The 25,004-nt window shown below is 43.4% G+C and overlaps 1 protein-coding gene across 1 annotated transcript; it reads right to left on the reverse strand.

The window, feature by feature from the left end:
* Positions 1 to 38: 38 nt before the first annotated feature.
* nlk2 (nemo-like kinase, type 2) lies at positions 39 to 24,086 on the reverse strand. The gene is made up of 11 exons (XM_084675206.1): positions 22,418 to 24,086; positions 12,902 to 13,031; positions 11,729 to 11,784; positions 8,441 to 8,547; positions 8,146 to 8,231; positions 7,421 to 7,630; positions 6,663 to 6,764; positions 4,772 to 4,858; positions 4,285 to 4,483; positions 3,393 to 3,486; positions 39 to 2,624 (listed from the first exon to the last, which is right to left on the reverse strand). The coding sequence occupies exons 1-11, from the start codon at positions 22,879 to 22,881 to the stop codon at positions 2,570 to 2,572; spliced, it is 1,590 nt and encodes a 529-aa protein (XP_084531332.1). The 5' UTR covers positions 22,882 to 24,086; the 3' UTR covers positions 39 to 2,569.
* Positions 24,087 to 25,004: the final 918 nt, after the last annotated feature.

The following is a 25,004-nucleotide window of genomic DNA, read 5'->3' on the forward strand; positions in this document are numbered from 1 at the left end:
TTTGAATCAACTTCAAAAACACACACACACACTGCACCTTTCTTTAAATGTCACATTTAATGATTTTAACCACTGTACTTCAAATCTACACTTTTTTCCCCCCAACACACATTTGACCATATTTGAGGAGCCAATCATATCCCTTACATTACCTTGGCTTTCAAAGTCCTCTGAGCGGGACCATGTTTCTATACCGTGTTTTGTATTCAAATAACTTCAGTTTAATACTTTGTATAAATGTCAAATATCTTATAAAAACGTGACTACATAAGTAGTACCTATTCAAGTTCTGTCAAATATAAGGTCAGATTGGTCTCTCTCAAAGCTCAAAGGATTTGTCTAAAGTTTTGATTAAGGACAAATCCAAGATAAGCAACAGTGTGTTTGTACTTCATTCCAACACAAAAATGTCTTGAGGAATAGGAAACTACCATCTCCACAGAAATATATTACACAGGCAGTGGGGTCATAAACTATCAAATATGTGACTCAAAGTTAACTAACAGTCTGGTACCCCTTGGCTATTGATAGGGTCTATAAGTACAAGGATCTGATATGAATTTATAGAATGATTTGTATTTGAAATGTATGGGGGGAAAACAAGTGCTTTTTCATTTCAATACAAAAGGTTGAAAGGGACATTCAAGTTTTTCTAATCTCCACATTAAAATGATAAACTTGTGGAGGTAAACAAACCAGGTCATTGAACTCGAGGTAGAGGCCAATATTGTGAATCAGTTATATACACATATACACACACAGCAGTGTTTCTCTAAGTGACCATAATAAAGAAAAGGGCTTTTACTTTGATATATCAACAGCTCTGCAGTACACACAAGACACAATTAACATAATTGGTTGTGTTTTTTCGTTTGTTTTGGGAATCATTTTTGTTTTGGATCATTCGGATTTCTACACGTGAAGTGCAGGGGGGAGGCGGGAATAAAAAAAAAGACAAAAGAAAATATATACATTTATATGCAAGTCTTAAAAATAAAATAAAATTCACAGCCCTAAAAATGTGCAGGCTATACTCCTATACAGCAGTACTGAGTTTTCATTTCTTTGTGTTTTGTAAATTTGTTTAAATCTTTTTTTATTTTTATATATTCATGTATATACATGTGATATTCTGTGGCTCATGAGAAACATGCCATAGAATGTCAAGGAAAAAGAAATAGAAAATAATAATCAAAAATATATTAAATTGTATTCTTCAGTTTTTTTTGTTTATGCCGACATGGTGTTTATGTGAGTGGGATGAAAAACAGTGAATGAGAAGACGACCAGTCTTCATTCCACTGTGTTGCCATCTAAAATATCAGAATTATTGGCAATGTGAATCTTCTACACCTCATGTGTCTCACTCCAGTCTTTTACACGGCAGAGCATCATCTTATGCAAGTCACTACTCTACTTATATTTGCGTGAAATCTTTCATGTACTGTTCACCTCTTGTTGGATTCACACGGGAATAAATTAACATCCTCAACAAGGAATGACCCTTTTATATCATCAAATCTCTTTTTTTTGGAAATATCTCGTTTCTGCTACAAATGTCTAAAAACTATTTTGGCTAGTCTGCATATACACTGTTCCCATCTGTCCATATTTGGGTAGACTTTGTCACAATGTGGATGGCAATATGGGACTATAGATAAATATCACGGGAACATGGGACAGAGGATTTGCAGAGAATGACTGTCCTGTAGAATACAAGACCATTGCAATCGGTCTCAAGAGTTTTCACACCTAAAACAAGCGTTGCAAGCTGTCAAGCAGCTACCCATCCTGCTTGCTCTGGTCTGCATCCCGTCTCGGTGCTTCAAACCACAACCACATCCTCCCTGACAAGTCTCTAAAGTCTCTTTGCTACTTCCGTCCATCACCACTCCCCCCTCCAGACCCAACTAACAAAAGAGCACAGAACAGCAAAAATAATCAGCAGGAATAATAATTGAACAAAGTAAACAAAATCACCACTGTCTAAACTATTCCAACAGTACAACACAAATAAATTAAAAGATTATGTCAATTAAACGCTATGGTTGGTTTAGGTGTGTGTGGAGGAGGGGGTCTCTGGCTAGGACCGGGTCATGACACCCTCTTTTTCCCTTCATAAATAAGTGATGAACTATGAATGTATGGAAATGTACATGAGCCGTGTGTTGCATTCTGGGGTGGGAGGCAGATCATGTGGTCTCTTTGTAGCCTGCAACACAAATCCACGAATGGAGCCCTACACCAGCCCGTTGAGCTGCATGTACATGTTTGTGTGCGTGCGTCCTTCTCACACTTTGCATCTAAACATCAGTGCGATCAAGCAAACTCTCATACACACATGCCTTCTTGCGACCCCCTTCCAACCCAGCTAGCAGTGGTTGATTCTTCTCTGAAACTTCATTAGTTAGTATTACAGTACACACACAGTGGACTTTACCAGTCCTAGACTCCAGTGAAATGCTACGCAAGTTTGGTGGGGACATTTTTGATTCCCACTAGTCCAGTGTGTGAAGGAGGGGGGGGAAGGGGGGCAAGAGGGTTTGGGCAAGAGTGGCCATGGCAACAGCTATTCCCACACCAAGGGGGACGGGGGCATCTCTGAGGGCTGTGCCACCGTGGAACTGGAAGAGAGGTGAGAAGAAAAAACACAGAGCGATGGACAAGGTTACTTCACTGCACCAGTTTACTGCAGAAGCCTAATTAACTAATGCACATTAACGAATGCACACAGACTACACCCGAGTAACTCTAAAAGGTACGGGGATGGAAAGACAGAGGGTGACTTTTGTAATAATTAGAGTAAAATTAAAAAACAGGTTCATTTTAAAGGATAACGACACCTTTATACAGAAGCTTCATTGATGGGCCACTGTAGTGCAATGCTTTTGGAGATTGAGAAACTGTGAGCGAACAAAAAAGATGCTAGCTCCGCAACTACAACACAGAGGCAGCGTCGCATCAGCATTTATTCAGTGGAAATTAAAACCCTCTATATAGTGCTGTCAATTTCAGAGTTGTAAACTAGTCGTGTGTGACATTTGATTTATTTAGAATGAGAGGAAGGATCTTTCTATATCCACAACTCGACAGTATACTTCCCCTATTTTCTGATGGCTTTTAATTAAGTCTCACTGGCACTAAATGTCTGAAGCACATCTAATGACGTAGTAAATGAGCCTCCTCGTCAGATCACAGCACACGCTGCATGACCTTTCAAAACCCATACTGATTCAATTCCCTTTCAGTTTTATCCGTTTATGTGATAAAGACCTATTTACTTCAAGGTTCTGGCTATTTATGTAATTTCAGGCACCTTCCTGGTGGAGCTGCACCAATCAGCGAATGGGATAATGATGAGCTTGGTGGTAGAGTAACACAAGGGCCTTTACCTGATAAAGCTTTTGAAAGCTGCTGATTGCGGGTTGATGCAGAGTGGTACACGATTTCCTTTCTGCTGCTCCAGGATGAACTGATGAATGATCTCTGTTTAAAAAAACACACACAAAAAATCAACAAGGGTTTTTTTTTTCTCCCAATGCAGGAAATGCCCATCACCTGACATGCCATTGTGGGGGAAGGGGGGTGTCATAGTGTTCCTGCCTGCTCCCTCCCCACCCATGGCGGTGGTGCCTCCACCTGTAAAAACCTCGGAGTTCACCATCAGTGTCGCTAATCTCTGGGTTCAAGTAAGGAGCATGTGATAGAAGAGAGGGGGAGGTAGAAAGCCATATTTATTTCAGGCCTACCCCCTGGTGTAAGCCTGTTCTTAGCTGGCGACCTCTCTAATACTTAGTGACAGAAGTGACCCTCAGTGATAGGCCTACCAGCTGACAGATGGGGAGGTGGGGGGGGGGGATGGAGCGAGGGATAGAAGGAGAAAAAACAACTATCAAGCATGTGATTGGCACGAGATCCCTGAGCCTAATATAATTCAATTAGAACAGGTTTCATCTTTGTGCGGTGGGGTCCAGCAGGGAATCCTTACACATCATGCACTTCATTCTGTCATCAGTCGAGTGATATACAAAAGAGCCTCCGGCTGGCTTTAGCAAATTTAAAGCTTTCTGCCAGCAGAATCAAGAACAAACAAGCATGTTGGTCTAAGGACTTACTGTATTCTAAGAATCCCAGATTCCAAAATCCGTTATCACATCTGGGACACTCATTCCTGGATGGTTAAAACTGGCGTCAGCTGGCATCAGCTGACAAGCCTTGGGGTCCATATTGGTCTAATGAACAATTAACATCCTGTTCTGTGGGTCAGATGACTGTGGGCCTCACCTTTGACCTGTCGCACAGATGTCAAGTTCTTTTCGAAGCCGTCGTCAAACTTGGGGTTGGTGACGGGCTCAAAGTCACTTGTATAGACGCGGCCAGAGGAGGTGGTGTAGCAGCACTTGCACATGCAGGTGTGGTAGCGGAGCCGGCCCTCGTCCAGGTAAGGGTGCGCAAGGGCATCCTTCGCCGAGATTCGCTTCGACTGGTAACCCCAAAGGACAGAGTTCATGACTTCAGTTATACATGTTCACATGGACCCCACACCTAATTGTCTGTTTTTTATTCAAATGACTTCCATTCAAAGACCTTATAGACTTCACCCTCATTTATAAAAATAAAAAAACAATTATAAACATAGTAAAAAAAAAAAAAAATAACCTATTTAGACTCTTGAGTCAGGCAAAACAATTACAATCTAAAACCTTGATGTCAGAGCAGTTGGAATATAAATAAATCAAGACGACTGATTTCACAGACGTCATTTGCCCACCGGATCGAAGACCAGCATCCTGCAGAGAAGATGGACCGCTTCATGGGTGGCCTGGCTGGAGAGGGTGTAGAGTACAGGAAGAGATGGCTGTGAAAGAGAAACACACAGCAGGGTCAGGAGGGGCAGGAAACCAGCTGGCAAACACCAGCTGCATCATCTTCCTTATCATATTACACACATCAAACCTTGTGATGTTTAAATTGTTTATTTTTTTATCCTTTCTAAACAGGTTTACTACCCAAACAGCAATCATCACACAGCGTGACACTGAACACAAGTAGCTTGGATTTATGCTCATGTTAATCAAGAACAGCAACGCCAAGACAATCAGACAGTTATTTTGAACTCCGTAATTATCCTCACTGTCTGTGCTCTCCGACCCCAACTCTCACTCTCTCCAAAAAACACACACTTGATTGAAAATGTAAGCATTAGCAATCATTTGTTTTCCTTGACTTTGTTTTTGCAGCTAAAATGGAGGCCAGAGGTATCAATTCAGCTGAAGCTTTGTCACCTAGAGCTCGGAGATGGGGGGGAATCCTACCATAAAATGTTGAACCTATAGTACCGGTAGTGTTCGGCGTAGCCAAAAAAATGATTAGCGGAATAGCGAATAACTGCAATAAATGGGAGGTTGTAAACAAATACCCAGTGGCTTGACATGGATAATGAGTCATTGCTTTGTGTGTTCAACGTGTTACCTCTCCATGTTGCTATGTGAGCGGGTGTATGGATGTGGGAGCCAAGCGTGTGTGTGTTGGGGCCCCTTCTGAATAGGGAGCGTGGTAGCGCATGGACGCATTAGTGGGCATTAGCCTGGGATTAACAGTGGATGGCGTTCTAGTCAGGGAGTGGTGATGGGGGGTGCCGGGGAGGACACATGATCCAGACAGCCAAATGAAACAAATGATGACTCAGACAAGAGACACTGATGACATAATCGGCACGCCGTTTCAGACATCCCCTGGGCATCGCTCTGAGGCATGCTGTGCGGCGAAACATAAAATAAACGAGGCTTGGCTCAAAAAACAGACGGTCACTGGAGAGAGTTGGAGCTTGACAGGAGACTGAATATTCTCTTCATTGGGAAAGCGTAAAAACGGAGCCAAGTTGTCTCAACTTTCATAAAAATGAGGGCAACAGATATCCAAAAAGATACAGTGAGAGAGAAAGAAAGACAGAGAAAAAAGGCAATAGAATAGAGAGTAACAATTGAAGAGAAAAAAAGAGAGGCAGACAGAAAGAGAGACTTACAGAAGAGAGGGAGAGAAAAAAATTAAGACGGTATAAAAGTAAAAAAGAAAGAGAAAATCTGACTAGTCTGGGGGACATGCTTCATGAGTCCAGAGTGAGAGAAGGTGGTTTTGTAGTCTGTGCTTCAGTATAACACAGGGAGTGAGAGCCTTTATGAGCAGCAGGATCTGTTCCACACAAAGCACAGGAGGAGAGTCATTAGCAAGGCATGGTTTCCGATGCCGCAAAGCCACTCAGTACCCTATAATTCATTAAACATGCTTCTAAGGCAGACATATTTGCCTCTGGGGTTCAGCTTAACCACATACATCAAGCTTCCGTGTAAGCAGGATGTGTTCTTGGCCCATGCGTGCAGGTTGTTAAGCCATATAGGCACTGCAGTCAGCGCCTTGCCACACTGCATCATCAGACATCTACATTTGCTGGGATCTCAGTCCCCACATGGTTGCTATTGTTGTTGTTGAAACAGACAAGGACAGAACTTTCTTTGTTGTTGAACACCATCGCCATTTTTCAAACCTGTAGAGTGGGCGGGTGTTGCTGTGCCAAACCGTGACGGAGAACTTGTGTGTGTTCTATTCTTTTGTGTGGTTGTTTTTTTCTAGACCAGGGTGAACGGGGTCAGCAGGTCACTCACTTGTTTGTGGGGTCCTCTCAGGACGTGGGCTCTGGCCCCCTCACATGCTGTCCTCATGGCCTCAAGGGACGGGGTCCCTAACAGGTCGGTGATCAGATCCAGCTAGAACACAAACGTGTCAACATTTAGTCCCATTCAGCATACCAATACTCCTACAGAATACAGATTACACAGTGACACACAATTTAGTCCTACACATTTTATACATAAACTCAAACACATATAATGGTCACAGGCAGATTGACACCAAAGGGTCTATCTACACCGACCGAAGGGCCATTTTTTGGGGGGCAATGCGTGACAAAAAATATCCAGACTATTTCTAATTCATCGCATGACAATATATGGTATAATTCAGGCCAAACTGAATTGTATAATTCCGTTTGGGCGTTTTTTTCTCATTGACTCATTAACTAATTTTGTTTGAGAGGAAGGGCAATGAGGGTCTGTGTTCACAGCCTATTTAATGCTTTGGTCAGAAACATCAGGCTTCATTGGTCCTTAACCTCATTATGAATGTTTTCTAAATAGTGTCTTGTTGAGCCAACTGTCCACAGAAAAACAATGACAGGGTTTAGGATGGGGCATGAACACCACAGCATGCTCTCATTCAAGGGAGGATGCAAATATTTGCCTGCATTTGCACAGAAAGTGCACAAAAAAAACATCATTCCTTTTCTCAGAGCCCTTTCTTCAAGAAACAAGCTACAAGATGAAAAACCATTTAAGATGGAGGTGAGGTGCGTAGAGTTAGTTACCTGCTGGATGGGACTCTGGGCTTGGAAGAGGATGCGACGGCCCAGAAGCTCAGCGAAGATGCAGCCCACGGACCAGATGTCAATGGCGTTGGAGTAGTGGCGGCTACCCATGAGGATCTCTGGGGCACGGTAGTACTGCGTCACCACTTCCTGAGTCATGTGACGTGATTCGTCCAACTCCTCCACTCGTGCCAGGCCAAAGTCACAGATCTGACAGGGGTGGAGGAGGAGGAGGAGGAGGGCGAGGAGGAGGATGGGCGCAAGGTGAAGTAACTTGATTAATGTCAAGACAGGCACATTATCTTTTTTCATTTTCTCTAACCTCCTATTTTTATTCCATCCATCCATCCATCTGCCAGTCACTTCCTGTCATTTCCTGTCCCTTACCCTCTCTGACTCTTTTGCTCACACACAAACATACAGTAAATGTGTGGGCGACCACACATGCACAGACAAATGCATAAAGAGTCTATTAAGACTGCCAAGCTGAAAATAGCCCCAAATGCGTGGGGGCCATTTTCCCCTTTGGGAAAAAAGAATTAGAACCTACATTTGTAAATGTCTCGTTAACACGTTCACCAAAGCCAGGGAGCAGAACAGGCAGCATCACTCAACTTCCATTTTGTACCCAGGGCATAAAACCACATCAGTTTAAATCAATCATAGGTTGATTTAATGAAAGTCTTCATGCTATTTATAGTAGGCATTTAAGACTAAACGCTCACCTTAAGTACACAGTTGCTGTTGACCAGGAGGTTGCCAGGTTTGATATCTCGATGTAGAATTCCAGCTGAATGCAGGTACTTCAGTCCTTAAATAAAACACGTCAATTTTACAATGCAGAATTAGAACTAACATTGGATATATATACCATACAGTGTCAATACATTTAGCTCTACGCAACACCACTGTAAAACACGGTCCACTCCCCTCCTGTTTAGCAACTGTTATGTGAATATTCAATTCACTGAAGTTCAAACAGTGTTTGTTTGCTTTGTGTGTTTGGACACACAACAGTACCTCTGAGGATCTGGTATAGAAAGACTTTGACGTGGTCAGAGCTAAGAGGCTGGGGAGACACGATGATCTTGTGAAGGTCGCTCTGCATCAGCTCTGTCACCACGTAGCTTAATGAGGGGGGGGGGGTCAAGGGAAATGACAGAAAGAAGGAAAACATTGCACAAAGAAAACACGTCTTTGATAAAAAAGACAAAATGGGGTGGGGTGTGGGTGGGGGGTTACGTTTTGTTTTGCAGATAGTGTGAAATCTCAAAAAGGAGAGGAACAAACAGCAGTAGCAGCATTCAAAACGTGTGATAACACGTGTACAAGCTACATGGTACGTGCATTGTACTCTGCCGCAAAATACCTTTACGCAAAAGTTAGTTTAGTGAGTTAGTTCGTTTAGTGCAAAAACAAGTCAGACACTTTTCAATGCAACAGGGGTCGACATTAAAAGGAATGAAGATTGATTTAAGCGACCCTTTCAAGAAAACACACTCCCAAGTGGGCGAAGGTTTGATTTTTTACCATGCCAACCACCACAGAAAAGAGACAGGAAATAACACAACCATACATGAAGTAGAACACTTTCCCACACAGACTCAACTGCATACAAATACAGCATTCAATAACAACCGTACACTGCAACAGGCGTTCAAATGTGCTTCTGAGCCTCGTCCAGGCCCATTTCAGTTTCTTATCTTTGTCTGGCGACAGCAAATGAGATAGTGGCCAGTCAATGTTGTGTGAGAGAGTCTCGCTCCACAGGGAGTTTGGAAATCGGTCGCTGGCCTCATTAGAGCCTGACAAACACAGAGGCCCCTCCTTGGGCACTCTGGCACCCTGGGACACTGTGAAGTTTGGTTCTGTCATGCCTGTTTGCACACATATGCACACACACACATACACATTTAGATTGCAAATACCATTCCATAACTGTGCCTCTAATCATTTGCTTTGCAGTATGTTACTTTGGAGATTCTAAATCACTGACAGTGTCGTTGACAAGTAAGCATCAGTGAAGACAGATCAGAGACATTAAGTCTCACCTCCCACACCATCATTTCCTGTCAGTCTAGCACAACCAATAGCCATACAGCCAGAACCCTAACCCTGTATAGGCAGCATGTGGCTTTCAATCAATGCCTTGCTGGCAGGTAATGATTGCACTCTGCCATGGTTGGAGGCTATAAATAGCCAGTCTGTGGTGTCACTCATACTTGGAACAATGAGCTTAAATAGGGATGTGCGTAGGGAACTGATCTAGGATAATACAAAATCAGTGCCAAGATATTGCATAGAAGCTTTTAGCCAGTAGGGTGAGAGCAATGAGTAATGACACCACCGACCCTCAAAAGAAAATCTCAAACCTGTCATATAGATTAGGGATAACCCCTATTGACCCACATTTTTTAAGTATTAAAGTATTGCTTTAAAATAGACTACTTTGTGGAATTGGGTCTGAGTCGCAGTGATTACTGTGAGTCTTTGGTAGAGCTTCCTTGTCAAGTCTCCATGCATGAAGAGGCTCAAACTATCAAGACCCTTCTCACTTCCTCATTCACTATCAACCCTACACACCCGGCAGTATTTCTCAGTGCAATAGGGGTGAAACATGTCATAAAAAGGGAGGAAAGCACAGATACCCTGTAGGTCTCTGGATGCCTACCTGTGTCTGTGGCACTCTGCTGGCTCACAGGAGTGAGATGTTATGCCTGTCATAGGCCCCTGCTCTGGCTGGCTGGGAGACTCTTAGAGGGAATCAGCAGTGCTTCCATTCTCCAAGCTGACAACACTCTGCTAATACAATGTAGCTCCAAACACCCTACTCACTTTACTGTGTTTAACGTGGCGGCAAGATATACTACACTTGTTCATAATTGACTACAGGCTGACAGTTCAATATGCCACCCTTCCCTTGCATCCAAAAGCATTGTTTGGTCATGCATACTGTACTTGCTACTACAGTTGCAGCTGTTTGTTGCCATAAACAAAAAGCTCAAATAAATTGTATGTCTTTATCAAGGATCACATTCCATGCTAATTAACTAGCTTATACAGAAGCAGAGTTACACAATTAAAAACAGAACAAATAAGTAATCTAAAATGAGCATCCTTGAAAAACACAATCAAATGAAAAATTGCTACGCTAAGAAAACAAAATATTTATTTTTCTCTTTTGTTGGCTGTAAAGTAAATCTCTGCAGAACCTGCCAAGACATGAATCTTAAAATAAAAAAACAATACTGATACCAAAAGGGCTTGACGAGAGGCTGCAAAAAGACCAAGAGGCAATTTCAGAATGGGGTGCCTTGATGCTCCATTCTTCCACTTCTTATGCACCTAAATAAAATTATGAAAATTTCAAATGAACAAAAATGGGAAATAGGGTCAGCGTTTTATAAATTAATCTTTTCTCCTAAAAAACTGGAGCACTCAGGCCGTATACTGGTTTATTCTGCCTTTAGTGAAACACACTTGTGGTCTACAGCTAATCATGACATGAAGACACCAAAAGAAACAATTAGCAGGACAACCTCGAGAGTGGCTTAACGACGAGGGACTTGTGAGTCCAAATGACTGCAATTCCAACATCATAACGCATTCTACCGTACCACAAACACCACCCACGTCACCATCGACGGGGTAAAAGAGACAGACTGAGAGTTGATCTGATTGTGATAGGGGTAGGTGCCCGAGTTAGCAAGCCAGTATCTTGGTCTGGGATCTACTGCTGGGGCTCAGACAGCCTCAAACTCCATACGGGTTCCAAGCCTGTTGGAACCCGTAACAATGACCAAATTCAAACCTCCATTGCAACAACACAACCAGGTCAAACTTAATCCATGGGGAGGCCGGTCTATCCACTCTAATCTGTAGAGCCATGCAGACAGATAAACTGATATCAAGCAGAAGGATACAATGGGGTGAACATGCAAGGGCACCTATGAATTTCAATGGCAGTGGAACACCCACAGACTTAAGGCCCACTCAGTACTGTGACAGTACCTCATGAACTCCAAGGGACTGAACGAGGGATTAGGATGGCACACAGAGTGCTCTGATTTAAACAGAATTACCTCATTTAAAAAGAATGACGTGGTGTTTGTGTTTGTGTCTTTGTCCTTTCATGTAAACAGTGACGTACGTCAATCGTTGTAAATTTGGGCTCCCATGATCAAAAACAAACAAAAACCTCACCTATAACTAATACATGATAACTCCAGCAAAGACAGGAAGACATTGCTCAAAACGACAGGCATTGGGCTGTCCCACCAGGTGGGTAAAGACAGCAATGAAGGATACATCTCCTCAAAGTAGTCGATGTGGGGAGGCTGAAGGATGTCCAGAGCAGAGAGTACCTGGGGAGAGAAGAAACAACCACAGTTCGAGTTTTCTTCAGATCCCACTTTCTTCATCCCCTTTTCCTTCTGTATGTGCACAAATCCTATGGTCTGGTGACATGGCATGTTAACCGCTCTGTTATGGGGCAACACAGAGTAATCAGACAATACTTTGTGGAAGGAAAGAAAATGCATTTTGGGACACTCAAACTAGTGCCCTGAGCTAGGAAAGGCAACCAGAAAGCTACTGGGAGCAGAGAAAGGGTGGGGTGAGGACAAGAGGTCTGAGGGAAGGGAGGGCTGAGGACAGGGTGTCTGAGGACAGGAGGTCTGAGGACAGGAGGTCTGAGGACAGGGGGTCTGAGGACAGGAGGTCTGAGGACAGGAGGTCTGAGGACAGGGGGTCTGAGGACAGGAGGTCTGAGGACAGGGGGTCTGAGGACAGGAGGTCTGAGGACAGGGGGTCTGAGGACAGGGGGTCTGAGGACAGGAGGTCTGAGGACAGGAGGTCTGAGGTCAGAGGACAGGGGGTCTGAGGACGGGAGGTCTGAGGACAGGAGGTCTGAGGACAGGAGGTCTGAGGTCAGGAGGTCTGAGGGTCTGAGGACAGGAGGTCTGAGGACAGGAGGTCTGAGGACAGGGGGTCTGAGGACAGGAGGACTGAGGACAGGAGGTCTGAGGGAAGGGAGGCAGGTCTGACAGCGCAGTGAGGAATGCTGCTGTACATGTTTGGGGAAACTTCAAAGGGATTACATTGAGATTTAGAGTGGTAGGGCCTGCTGGAATCAACATTTAGGATGACAAAGACAGACTCAAGGGCTGCCAGTGAACCTGAATCCCATGCAGCCGTAATGCTGATGAGCTGTATGACATACAAAGTTATAGGATCAAATGTGTGGCTAGTCACACCATGCCGCTACCAAGGGGGCTTTACCGTTAAGACCGAAACTGTCAATAAATTATTATTCGATGATATGATGCAGCTGCGTCTTACTTTCATCTTAACCACGCAGACAGTTGGCCAAAACCAAGCAGATTTCTGAATTATTATGTGCTTAGCTGAGGTGAAAAGAAGCACTGGCACTCAGGCTCCAGGACTGGAGAAAAGGATAACAAACTGTTTTGTCCTACTCACGTTATCATGTTTAAAAAAACAGAGCATCTTCAGCTCGCGGAAGACCCTCTTGCATGAGACAAGGTTCTGGAAGACGTTGGGCATCTTTTTGAGGGCGACTCGCTTTCCATCCCTGGGGTCGGTGACTGACCTGCAGGATGGGAGGGAAGGAGCAGAACGTGAGTAAGGCTAAATGAGTCGATGCACTTTTTGCCACTTGAGCAAACACGGAATAGCTGAGACTACAACAGGGCTTGTCAGGTCACTGTGCCGTCAACACGGCTTTCAGGGTGCTACACCAACACAGTCATGACTCTGGAAACGGGTGGCTAAACTGGCACAAATAATCACTGATATTGAGTGGTTTTCACCAGAAACTGAGAGATCATGTACTTTGTAGCATGTGTTGGCCTATGCAATATGTAGAAGAAATGGATACCAGCAGTGAATGCTAGAATCACTACACCGTATCACTGTTTGTTAAGCCGTTACTGCAAATAGTTAGTTTTGGTGGTTTAGTCTCCAAAAGTGATGTGAAAATCAACCAAATGTGCAGTGCAGGGGAGCCCATTTTTTTACTTATGTGCATAGATGCAATCATGTAAACAAATATATAGGATTTTGATAACCTAGTTTCCTCACTCCAATTTAGTACTCATTAGCAGAGACATATTCTCCTGAGCTATGTTGTCCTCAAAATTATGAAGAGCTCGAATACAACGATATCTAAAACAAACTAAGCAAAGGGCTGCTTTACTAGCTACAAGCTTATGAAGCAGCGGCACACAAAAGGCAGCCTGCGCCTTTGAAATGGATGCCTGAGAGGACAGAAGCTGCACTGTTTGGCACCGAGAGCTAGTTAGCAGTTTCCCCTGCCCCTTTCCTTTCCGTAATTAACCCACTAAGGCAGGCATACTCACCCACCCTCCACACACTCTCCCAGAGACCAGAGTGAGAGCCCTGCACCTTTCACAATCCCAGAGTAGCTCCTCAAACTGGACAAATTGAATTTTTAGGATGGTGTCCTCTCTCTCTCTCTGTGTCTCTCTCTCTCTCTGTGTCTCTCTGTCTCTCTTTCTCTCTCTGTCTCTCTCTGTCTCTCTGTCTCTCTCTCTCTCTGTCTCTCTCTGTCTTTCCCTGTCTCTCTTTCTCTCTCTGTCTCTCTCTGTCTTTCTCTCTCATGGAGTGCTTGTCATGTGTGTTTCTCTCTCTGTCTCTCTCTGTCTTCATCTTCTCTTTTCTTGATGTCCTCTCTGTCTCTCTCTCTCTCTGTCTCTCTCTGTGTCTCTCTCTGTGTCTCTCTCTCTCTTTCTCTCTCTCTGTCTCTCTCTCTCTCTCTGTCTCTATCTCTCTCTCTGTCTCTCTCTGTCTCTCTCAAGGTTCCTACCTCTGTTCACCCTGTGCAGGAATGCGGTTAAATTAGAACAGGCAGGAATTAGACTGAGCTTGCATAATGAATCAAAACCCCTTAGATATGGCAGCTCAAAGACTGGAGGGAGGAGAGGGTGGGGGGTAGCCTTTTATTTTAGCACACACAACTACTCATCAAATGTTCATTGAGAATAGACACAAGACCAAGACAATTAGATGACTTATTAAAAATAACATACTCTACACGGACAGACAGAATCCCAGATATACCTTCTGTTTCAACCTCTCCCATAACATCATTTAGTGGAAAACTTTCAGTTGGGGAACTTGTGGAACCAACTACAAAAAGAGTAAGGTGCACCTTTATGTGTCTGGAAGATGGGAGGTGGTTGATCTCTGACACATCCGTGCAGTATTTCGGTGTATGGCAGATTGCTCAACATTGATGAATGTTGAGCAGATCGGAACAGAGTTGTGGCTATTTCCAAAACCCTCAACAAATTTGGGTCAATGACCTAATTATACTGAAATTAAAAAGTACTATATATGTCATTTATATATATATATATATATTTATAGAGTATATATTTATATATATATATTATATATATATATATAAGCTACAAAATAAAATATAAATGGAATATATAATAATTTGCAGGGAGAAAATAAACAATATTAACAATAGTATGTGTGAGACTTCACACTGCTTGTATATCTCTCCGGGGAGGTTTGAATTTTTTGGAGCAATAAAGAAGACCAAAGGTGCAACTTGGAAGAAAAGGTCAGCTGATGCACTACAATACTTGTCGGACAGAACTTGCCATCAAAGACCATTTTTGAAGAGAGCATGCCAGTAACGTAATAAGAGGCAGCAGTATTACTTTTTCTGTGGAGAAGTGGATGGTTGAGGACAATTATTGCCGAACTGCCAGCCACCGGTAATAGCAAAGGCCAAAATTAGGACATCTGTCACACTCGCCACAGTCTCAACGTTTGTGACTAGTACTGTGTCTGTGACTAGTACTGTGTCTGTGACTAGTACTGTGTCTATGAATAGTACTGTGTCTGAGACTAGAACTGTGTCTATGACTAGTACTGTGTCTGTGACTAGTACTGTGTCTGTGACTAGAACTGTGTCTGTTACTAGAACTGTGTCTGTGACTAGTACTGTGTCTGTGACTAGTACTGTGTCTGTGACTAGAACTGTGTCTGTTACTAGAACTGTGTCTGTGACTAGTACTGTGTCTGTGACTAGTACTGTGTCTGTGACTAGAACTGTGTCTATGACTAGTACTGTGTCTGTGACTAGAACTGTGTCTGTGACTAGAACTGTGTCTGTGACTAGTACTGCTTCAGCCACACCAAATAATGGGATTGATGATTACCTACATCTAAAAGGATGACATCAGATAATGGTCTACAGAAATAATTGGTATCTTTTAAGATTAAGCACTTCTTTGTACACCCAGCCAATGGGATGTCCCTCTCCTGCTGAGTTACCGGGAAGACTTGTTCTGCAGGTGGGTCCAGTTCATGGCCGGGTTGGTTTGTGCACGATTTTAAATTTTACAAGGACATTTACAGCTACGGTCAGGGTAGGAGCGCCAAAAAACAATAAAACTCTGAGGCTGAGCGTGAACGATTAAACCAACTACACTTTTTGCTTGCTGATTTAACACTGGGATAACAGAAACAAGGGATGCCTCTATCACAAATAGATTCTTGCAATGTATTTGTATTATTTATTGTACTCTTGTGGGACCTTGTAAGATCCTCACTCCTCAGCACCAGTTTCTTTTAGCGCAGTTTGCCGCAATGCTTCCATCTGGTTTTTGTTGATATTTGGACAGTCTGCTTTCTTCTCTATAATATGTTCCATTTTCACACATTCAGCCAAGCTGACTTGCAATTTTCACATTTGGCTCTAATCACCTGACACTTCAATCCCATGTTCTTTTGTATCTTACTACACACCTTGTGCCTCTATCGCCTTCCTTCTCTGGCCTCTGACAGACAGGAGACTCTGCTTTCTAGGAAATAATGGGCCCCATTAGCAGCACTGCCCTGCCATGGAGAAGTGTAAAATCCTGCCTGCAGTGGGTGTGAGGGAGCATGCATTTGGGGAGCTAGTACAAGGTACTGTATGGGGATATGTGTGTGTGTTGTGTTTTAGACAATTATTGAGTTTGTGGGGTAGAAAGTGAGAATGTTTGCTACACGTAATCTGAATGTATTTGTTTTTTATCACTCTCTAGTGCTGCAGGGTTGAGCCTTCTACTGTAATTAGGGGGGGGGGGGGCGGGGGTTAGACACTGACTGGGTTAGTGAGCGGTAGAGGGCAAGCCCTCCCTGGGGAAACAACATGTGTCATTAAGCTAGAGCATACCGGCTCTCTCCACCTCGGTGCCCTGCACCATCCAAGGTAAATCTCCTCAAATAGGATGAGGCAAGGAGGCCAGATGGCAGCAGCTACTATGTTCTGAGTCGGGTTGTTCAGAGACAATAAGAACATGAGCCTGGGTTGTATGGGGCTTGAGTACGAGGAGAAGTAACAGCAAAAAGACCTCAAGGTGAAACTGAAGTAGAGGTAGTAAAACAAAACCGTCTCTGAAATGAATATTCCTGGTGATAACAAAAAAAAAAAGTGAAAGATTAGGCTACATCCGCTGCTGCTGACTCGAGCCATGAGGAACCGTTTCAGCGCAGATCTGAGTCAGCAGGACATGGCCAAGGGGGCAGGGACACACACAGAGGCGCGCTAATTCGCCACTCGGCCCACCAGAGAAAGTACCCACGTCATAGAGTTGACTCCCTGGGTCTCTGAAGACCAGGCGTTTATCTGACATCAACCAGTGAGTGCATAGAGAGGGTGCAGGAAGCAGGCAGAGAAAGGTGTCAACCCCAGATAGGCTACCAAATCCCAGGCAGCATGAACACAAGTCTCAACACTCCTTGTGAAAAAGTACCCCCTCTGACAGCTATTTGAGAATCTTGTTAGACTAGAGAATAGGAGTTCACTGTGGAATATTCTAACACAATAGAACATTCACCAGCATTTTCATTCAATAAGACAACATAAGAAGAAGTGAAAATAGCCTAAACTGGGTGTTTGGGGCAAACACGTGAGCATGTCGAATTATTTTGTGGGATACAGTACTGTTGTTGCAGTAATGACACATCTTTAGCCATTTTTCTGACAAGAGACTCAATAAAGCACAGACACACGGCAGCTGGAGGTTCTGCTGAGCGCGCCAGAAAACGTTTTTATCTTGTTTGCAAACTCCCTTCTGACAGAAAAAAGCAGACACGCGCAAGGGTAGCAGCAGACAGCTTGGTTGGAGAGCTTTGGTAATTGAGACATGGGGCCTCTCTCTCTTCTCTCTTCTGCTCCCCTCTCTCACTTCCTGTTACCCTTCAGTCTCAAAGTCTCAAAAATCGATGGCTTTATCTGACATCTCCAACATTTCCTCACAGGATGCTAGAATCTATTGAGACCCCAACCCCCCGCCCCCTCTCCCTCTCCCTCTCTCTCTCTCTCTCTCTCTCTCTCTCACTCTCTCTCTCCTCTCTCTCTCTCTCTCTCTCTCTCTCTCTCTCTCCTCTCCCCTCCCCCCCCCCCACTGTCTCTGTCTCCATCGACAAAGCTGGAGTTGGATGTGTTCCTTCCTTGCCATGGCAGTTGGGCTGACTATTAAGAGCCCCTGTTTGAAGCACATTGAGAGCTGATGCCTCATGGACATTCCTGGAGCCTCTCCACTGAAGACTCTGAGTGGCAACCAAATACTGAGTCACACCAGCTGGTCGCACGCAGCGCTAGCTGCTGGCAACACTTCGATATGCATAAGCAGTGTCATAGGACTGAATCACATGTTAAAGCGGGTTCACTTTTCCAAAACACGTGGACCAGAGTGACAGGTCTGGGAAATGATAGAATCAATGTGGAAATGTTATCGAGGAACGGTGGAACATTGCTTGGAACAGCGCACTTGGTAATTTGTTGTACATTTTCTACATTTTATTCTGTTCATTATGTTTACTGTATGCACCTATCCACCAAAGTAAATTCCTTGTATGCGACCACTTACTTGGTGATTAAACACTATTCTGATTCTGATACGGGTGAGCAAGTGACTTCCTGTTTGTGCATTCCCCTCACGAATCAAAGGACTTGACCACTCAAGGCCTTTTGTCTATCCTCTCTTCTTCAAACACCTTGTGGTGATCTGTAAAGCATTCTCCCTATTGATGCTCAAAATCAAGAAAACTGGAGAGAGCTAAATATACATGTGAGGAATGTCCTCGAAATGACTAGTGCTGGGACTTTAAATCCAGAGACCATCTCTGGCACACAGTGTTTATAATTAACAGGCTCATTTTCGCAGGTTGAGTGAAACACTGCGTCACACATTCACTGCTCCTATAGCAGAGACAAAAGACTCCCACTCTAACTGACATTTTCACAGCCAGATTGAGGCTACGCTAGCTTTGAGACTCAACAGATATTACATTTTAATCCAAGGCTGTCAGGAATGATTCAGAACTCCCAATTCAAAGTTGGAAAAACAACCATCCATACAGTAACATGCATCAAATAAATAAATGACTTGCATTTTCCATCTGGACGGTGGAGACTTTGCACCACCTAGTCCCACCCATGCCAGTTAGCTCGCTGGTAACTGGAAACAACATTCCAGTGAACATTGGCCTCTGGAATTATTTCTGTAACGCTGGTCTGATTGTAAACATGCATGCCCCATTGTTTTAGATGGGAATGCTATCAAAAAATATACATATTGCATTTGCTCCATTTATGGTAAGGACTGTTTGATGTATTCAAAGTATTCAATGTCAGTGGGCACATTTTAAATGCATACCTAGGAGTAACTGTGACCTTTTTGGGGATGTGAAAACAAAAGTGTATGAGCTAGTTGTTTGCATTTAAAAGAGTAAAAATAATACATTTTACATTCATTTCAGATAGACCAGAACAGCTGACACAGAGTTGTTCAGAGAGAGCCGTCAGCTCCAGGTGACTAAAGGGTTAACCGGGCACATATGACAGTTGGTCAGGTATTCCTCTCAGCCCATGCATCTGCCAACTGCAGGCCTCTTAAGAGCTCCTTCTGACTGCTACGGCTGCTGTAAAAAGCCTAGACTGTCTGCAAGCCTTTTAAGCTGTGGGTCCTAAAAGGCTGAGGCAGTCTGCACATTCATAATAGGTCCAAAACAACAAAGACATCACTATGAATGAGCCATTTTTACATGTTGTCATTTAGCAGATGCTCTTATCCAGAGTGACTTACAGTAAGTACAGGGACATTCTCCCGAGGCAAGTAGGGTGAAGTGCCTTGCCCAAGGACATAATATCATTTTGCACGCCTGGGAATCGAACCAACAACCTTCTGATTAATAGCTCGACTCCCTAACCGCTTAGCCATCTGAGCCCCAATAAAAGACAAAAAAGGACCATGGCAAGACGCTGGCTATCTTGATGTAAATGGAGCATTTTCTGGCCAATATGGAACATTATAGTAGTGCACAAATGAGGTATTTTAGGGCACACATTCAGGGCTGTGTGTTAGCAAGTCGGGATAATGTAGGTGTCATAGGTCATCCTCGGCAAGGCATTTCATTTGTGTTGCCCCTGGTGCCAAACGCAGTTGGAAGACACACTTTAACATAGTCATTAAACTTTATCTAGCTTGGTTATAAATGTTATGACAAGGAAAAAGTTACCACTGTGTTCACACAGGTGTGAAGCTGGGACCGCCGTATCAGAGACTGGGTGAATAACTATAGCCCGTTCCTTGGCATTACCCACATTCATACTACTAGAACTTTACATTTCTAGTCCTTGATTACCGGCTGCACTATGCACTATTTCTATGTTACTTTGGATAAAAGTTAAATACATATAAAAAGTAAACGTTAATAACAAGTCAGGGTACTTGTAAGTGGGACCTGAAGGACAGTTTACTTTAGCTTAAAAAAATATTCATTCTCACAAAGCCTTGGAGCACACTAAAAATGAACATGAGTGATAGTAGGCCTTTGGTATTGCTAGCCTCTGTTAATCGAAGGTATAGAGTCTATTTAGTTAGGAGAGCTAAGAAAAGAGAAAAACAAGTCTCATTGCTGTAACTTAGAAAGCTAATAAGCTGTAAAATAACATCACCCAGACTCCCACACTTACAACAAGCAAACTCCTATGTCTTGACTAGTCAAAACACAAGTGAAGTCTATGTGCTTACCATAATCCAATTTTACCAAGAGTACAAATACAACCTTCCACCCCTCGTGCACAAGCACAGACACACACACATCGACACACAAACAGACACAAAGAGACAAAAGACCCTGGAGGCAAGATAAGTTAAGTAAAGTAGGTACATTTTACTTAAGACGCCAAATTCCACCTGGGCTCTAAGCTGGTGAGCACATGACAAGCACTCCATGCAAGGGAAAAGCCAATTTACTTCACGTTCCACGGCTGCATGCATCAGTGAGCACTTACCACGCCAGAGTGCTTTTTCTGAGCAGTGCTGCTTTGCTGTCAAGCAGTGGACCCGAGACACCAATGCTTGTTTTCTACCTGATTTGGACACCCTTCCAGTTAACTTATAACCAAGTGAGGATTGTGTGAAAGTCATAAAAGCTTTAGAGTATTAGTCAAACTAAACAGACAAGATAGGCTACACACTATCTTTGGGTGTCAACACAATACCGGCATATTTTACCCTCAATATTCATGAATATTTCTAACAAAATGATTAGTATGTTGGCCTGTCACTTCTTTAATTTGACCAACAATCTGAAATTGTACAACTGCCACCTTATTGCAGCTTAATACATTTGCTATATATGGTTCTACAACCTCAAGCACACCAATGTACAAATTCTGCCTCGTCCATGTCTGATGATCAATAGTTTTCCACCTATAGTCTCCTTACACTCATATTTATATATTTGGTTTTGGGGGACTTGTTCTAAACAAACTGCTGTTTCTCTTACTTTACTGGTCAAACTATGATAAACTGTATTACATTTCCTGATAATGATGTGAAAGCACAGAGAACAGTACGCAGAGGCTTTTAAAGGGGGAAGGCTGGTGGGGGTGAATATCTGAGCTTCTCAAGAACTTGGTGCCTCCAGCATGGGTCTATAAATACTCAGGCGGTCAGTGGAGCAGATTAAACGCAGACAACAGGAAGGGGTTTTGAAGAAAGGTCAAGCTGTGATGACAGTGGCAGTGAGACTGGTGTAACTAGCTGACAGCAGGAAAGGGAGGAGGTGATGGGATGACCATCCTGGCTGATGGTGTCCACATGAAATAGGGCAGACATGGAACATCCTCTGAGTTAAGCAGTGGTAAAAGTCAGCCTGATGGTCTACTGTGTCTCCTCTCCTCTGAGACCCTTTCATCCCTAGAGTCAGAAACGTCAACACTCCAATATCCTTTAGAAATCCATAGCATCATGGGAATAACCAATATGCTGGGCATAACTTCTTGGCTGAAAGTGGTCATTTACACCAAAAAAGTAAGGGAATGAGCTTCTGGATGCTCTTGTTTTGTTTCTCAGAGTTTTGATCAAATACCCGGGGATTCCTGAGATGCTTGGTTAGGGGGAAAGGCTGTATTGGTCAATAGGTGACCACCCACCTGTAACCTAGCTTTTGTTTGCTACACCATGCTGATAATTGATATACTTATTTATAGCAACAAATTCATTTCCCCCCAATCAGACATTTTTCTCTCCACACAATAGGCTATCCCTTCATAGGTATCACTTTATACCCTGCATTGAATTGGTATAAAGTAATTTCCTGTGCCAGCCGCATGCTGCTACATTTAGTGCCACGCACTGCAATACAAAATTGGAAATGGGAATACAAAGCTGTGTGGACATTCAGTAACAAACGAAACGACATACAAACTAGCTTTGTAATCTTGGACAGACCCCTCCAACTTGTATAAATACAGGCAGATACATTTCGTGGTCAATTACATTTAGCGTATACAAACTTGTACAAGTTGGGTTTAGGAAACAAAGTGCATGGACCAAATGACTCCGTTATTGCTATAGTTGTACTATGGCCTATAGTACCGTAGCCTACACTCTTGATTCAGTATCTTAACTGAGGAAAACAAAATTAGAAACTTACCAGACCACCCCGAAAGCTCCATATCCAATGGGTCTATCCGGCTCAATATCCAATTGCTGGGGTAAGTGGTGAGGGTGTTGGTGATGGTGGTGGTGAGCTTTGACAGCTGCTGCTTGAACTTGGGCAGGTGCCGCAGCTGCTGCTGGACCGGGGGCTTGACCAGGGGCTGGCGAGGGGAAGTATGGCTGCTGCTGGCTCGGGTTCAGCATTACGGCCGCAGCAGCGGCCGCCGCTGCAGCTGCGGCTGTGGAAGCGTGTTGTTGGACTGGGTGGACAGCGGCAGCAGAGCCAGGGTGCTGCAAGTGATGCTGGCCCGGGTGGTGATGGTGGTGGAGGTGGGGCGGTGGGAGATGCGGTAATTGGTGATGATGGTGCGGATGATGGGCACCAACTGCTGATGCGCCGCCGTTATATGCAGCCATCATTTTAGCGGCATTGGTAGCCGTTGTACCGCACAGAGCCATTCACTCAATAAGAACCAAAAAGAAATATACAAGTGGATAACAGTGTGTCGTTAAAATGATGCTACTAGTAAACAGGCCTCAAGATAACTACAAAATATCTGGGCAGGTGGATTACAACTAGTCGCCCAATTTGTCCGGCGCCTAAAATCAAAACAAAAAGTATTGAATGGGTTACAAATTAAACAAACATGTCTGTATGGCCTATTACAAATTCTATGAGAGCAGCACTCACTCTCGCTTACGGCCTTATCGTTACGATCTGACCTACTTTCATTTTAATTGTCTTGTGCATACATCGTTACCAGCGAGTATTGGTAGGCTATAATTAATAACCTGTGTAAAATGTAGTGCACCTGTTAAAATGATTAAATGAAAAATGCGACAGAAAAACCCGCACCCCCCACAATAAATAAATGATCCGCGGCCCTAGATCTCCCTCATGTTGGAAGTGGCTCTCCCCTTCCCACTGACGGAACTCGATCAATTTTCCCTCCTTTAAATGAAAAGGGAAAACGATCAAAAATCACATGGGAACTAGCACATTCATCTTTTAAATCTCAAGTTTGCCATATTGTCTGGTCCAGCACCGCTGTTGTTCCCACCGCCTGTGCTGCATTCAGTTTGCAGAAGTTAGAAGGCTTTCGGTCACGCTATTCCTGCTGATCTGCCACTTGTTTCAGGCGTTAAAAGTAGCCATGCAAGACTTCAAATTTTATCGCATTGACTTATTTTCCGATAATAGCCTATATGGCGAGCGGGCTAATAATCTCCAAGAACGTGTAGGCTAGTTAATGTAGACCCGAGCCAACCGAGGTGTGTGATTAGCCTTTTAATGCCGTCAACAACGTCTTTTACTTGCGTGCTGCTGTTTTGCATCAGATGTCACAATTCCAGCAATGCCCGGCGACAGAAATCCACATCATTTTGATATAATTAGCTATCTCCTTCCTGGAACGAGGAAAACAAATTATTCCAAGGGTAACCTAGTTTATAGTCAACTTATTTTCCCCATCGAATCCGGTATGTTCAGCGTGCTCCGCACTTTATCTCCTCAGGCAGCACAGACATCAATCCAATAATGGTAAATACACTAAAATATCAAAACAAAAACACCCAAGAACTCCGTTTATTCAGAAATGTCGGCTGACTACCTCCAGCCGGATGGTGCTGCCAGGACCTCGGAAGAAACACGCACAGCCTTGGCTTCTTGGGTACCCAACTAGTCTGCTTGTGATGGCAGGTCTAAGCTCCAATCAAAATAGGAGTCTTACGTTTTTTTTATGACGTTAAGCCAATCAGTTGAATCCAAAGAGATTTAGGGGTGTTACCATAACGTGCAACGTCAGAATCACTGGAAACTGTCACCATTGTGGAGCACGAACCCTGTGGAGGTCCCCTTGCAAGTGAAAGGGAGTCTGAGCCAAAATGGAGGGCAAGAGATGTAGTTGCTTGAATAGATGTGGGTTGTTACTTAAAATGATTGGCATTTAACGTAGCCAATAGCATCCGAGACTACGTCGCTACATGAAGATGGGGTTATGAAAAGGGCACGTGCTAGTTCAAGGCTGATACAATTGTATATTGTGGACTACCAGTTGTTTCATGGTCGTCTGTCATGGCTGTGAATCTTGTGTCTTGTGGTCCAAAGCATATGTTTCGACTCAGATTATTGTAAATTAGGCCAATACAATACTTGTATTGTCATATGTATTTTTTGGTGGTGGTGGGGGAGGGTTACCTGTATCTGGTAAAAAAACAAAAAACAGACCATTCCTTGGCAGGCACTAGCCACTGTTAGAACTGGACACTGCTGGTACTTGCTTACTGTAGTATATGCACTGTTTAAATGAATACATACATTGCATAATTAACTTTACCTTATTGATAATAGCCTAATAAAAACATGAATCAGGAGTTGAGATTTAGATAAATGGCCTGTGAGTTGACTATTTGCATTGAGTCATTTATTTATATTATTTATATTATTTGTCAACTGTTTAGCTTTGTCTATCTCTAATGTATTACTATTGTGTAATATAGTGTGATCAAAACCATGAATAATAGTTACTTGGTTACTTGGCTTGATATTTGCATATATCTATATGCCTTACATATACTCAAAG

This window comes from Hypomesus nipponensis, chromosome 15 (assembly GCF_054491055.1).
Source record: "Hypomesus nipponensis isolate SF chromosome 15, ASM5449105v1, whole genome shotgun sequence".
In the NCBI taxonomy this organism is placed as follows: domain Eukaryota; kingdom Metazoa; phylum Chordata; class Actinopteri; order Osmeriformes; family Osmeridae; genus Hypomesus; species Hypomesus nipponensis.

Excerpts from the sequence above, each read along its gene's own strand:
- nlk2 (XM_084675206.1), bottom strand. The coding sequence starts at position 22,881 with ATGGCTCTGTGCGGTACAACGGCTACCAATGCCGCTAAAATGATGGCT. Across the intron at positions 6,765-7,420 it reads CCCAGAGTCCCATCCAGCAG|CTGGATCTGATCACCGACCT; the intron begins GTAACTAACTCT and ends TTTGTGTTCTAG. Across the intron at positions 4,859-6,662 it reads TGAGAGGACCCCACAAACAA|CCATCTCTTCCTGTACTCTA; the intron begins GTGAGTGACCTG and ends TCTCTTTCACAG.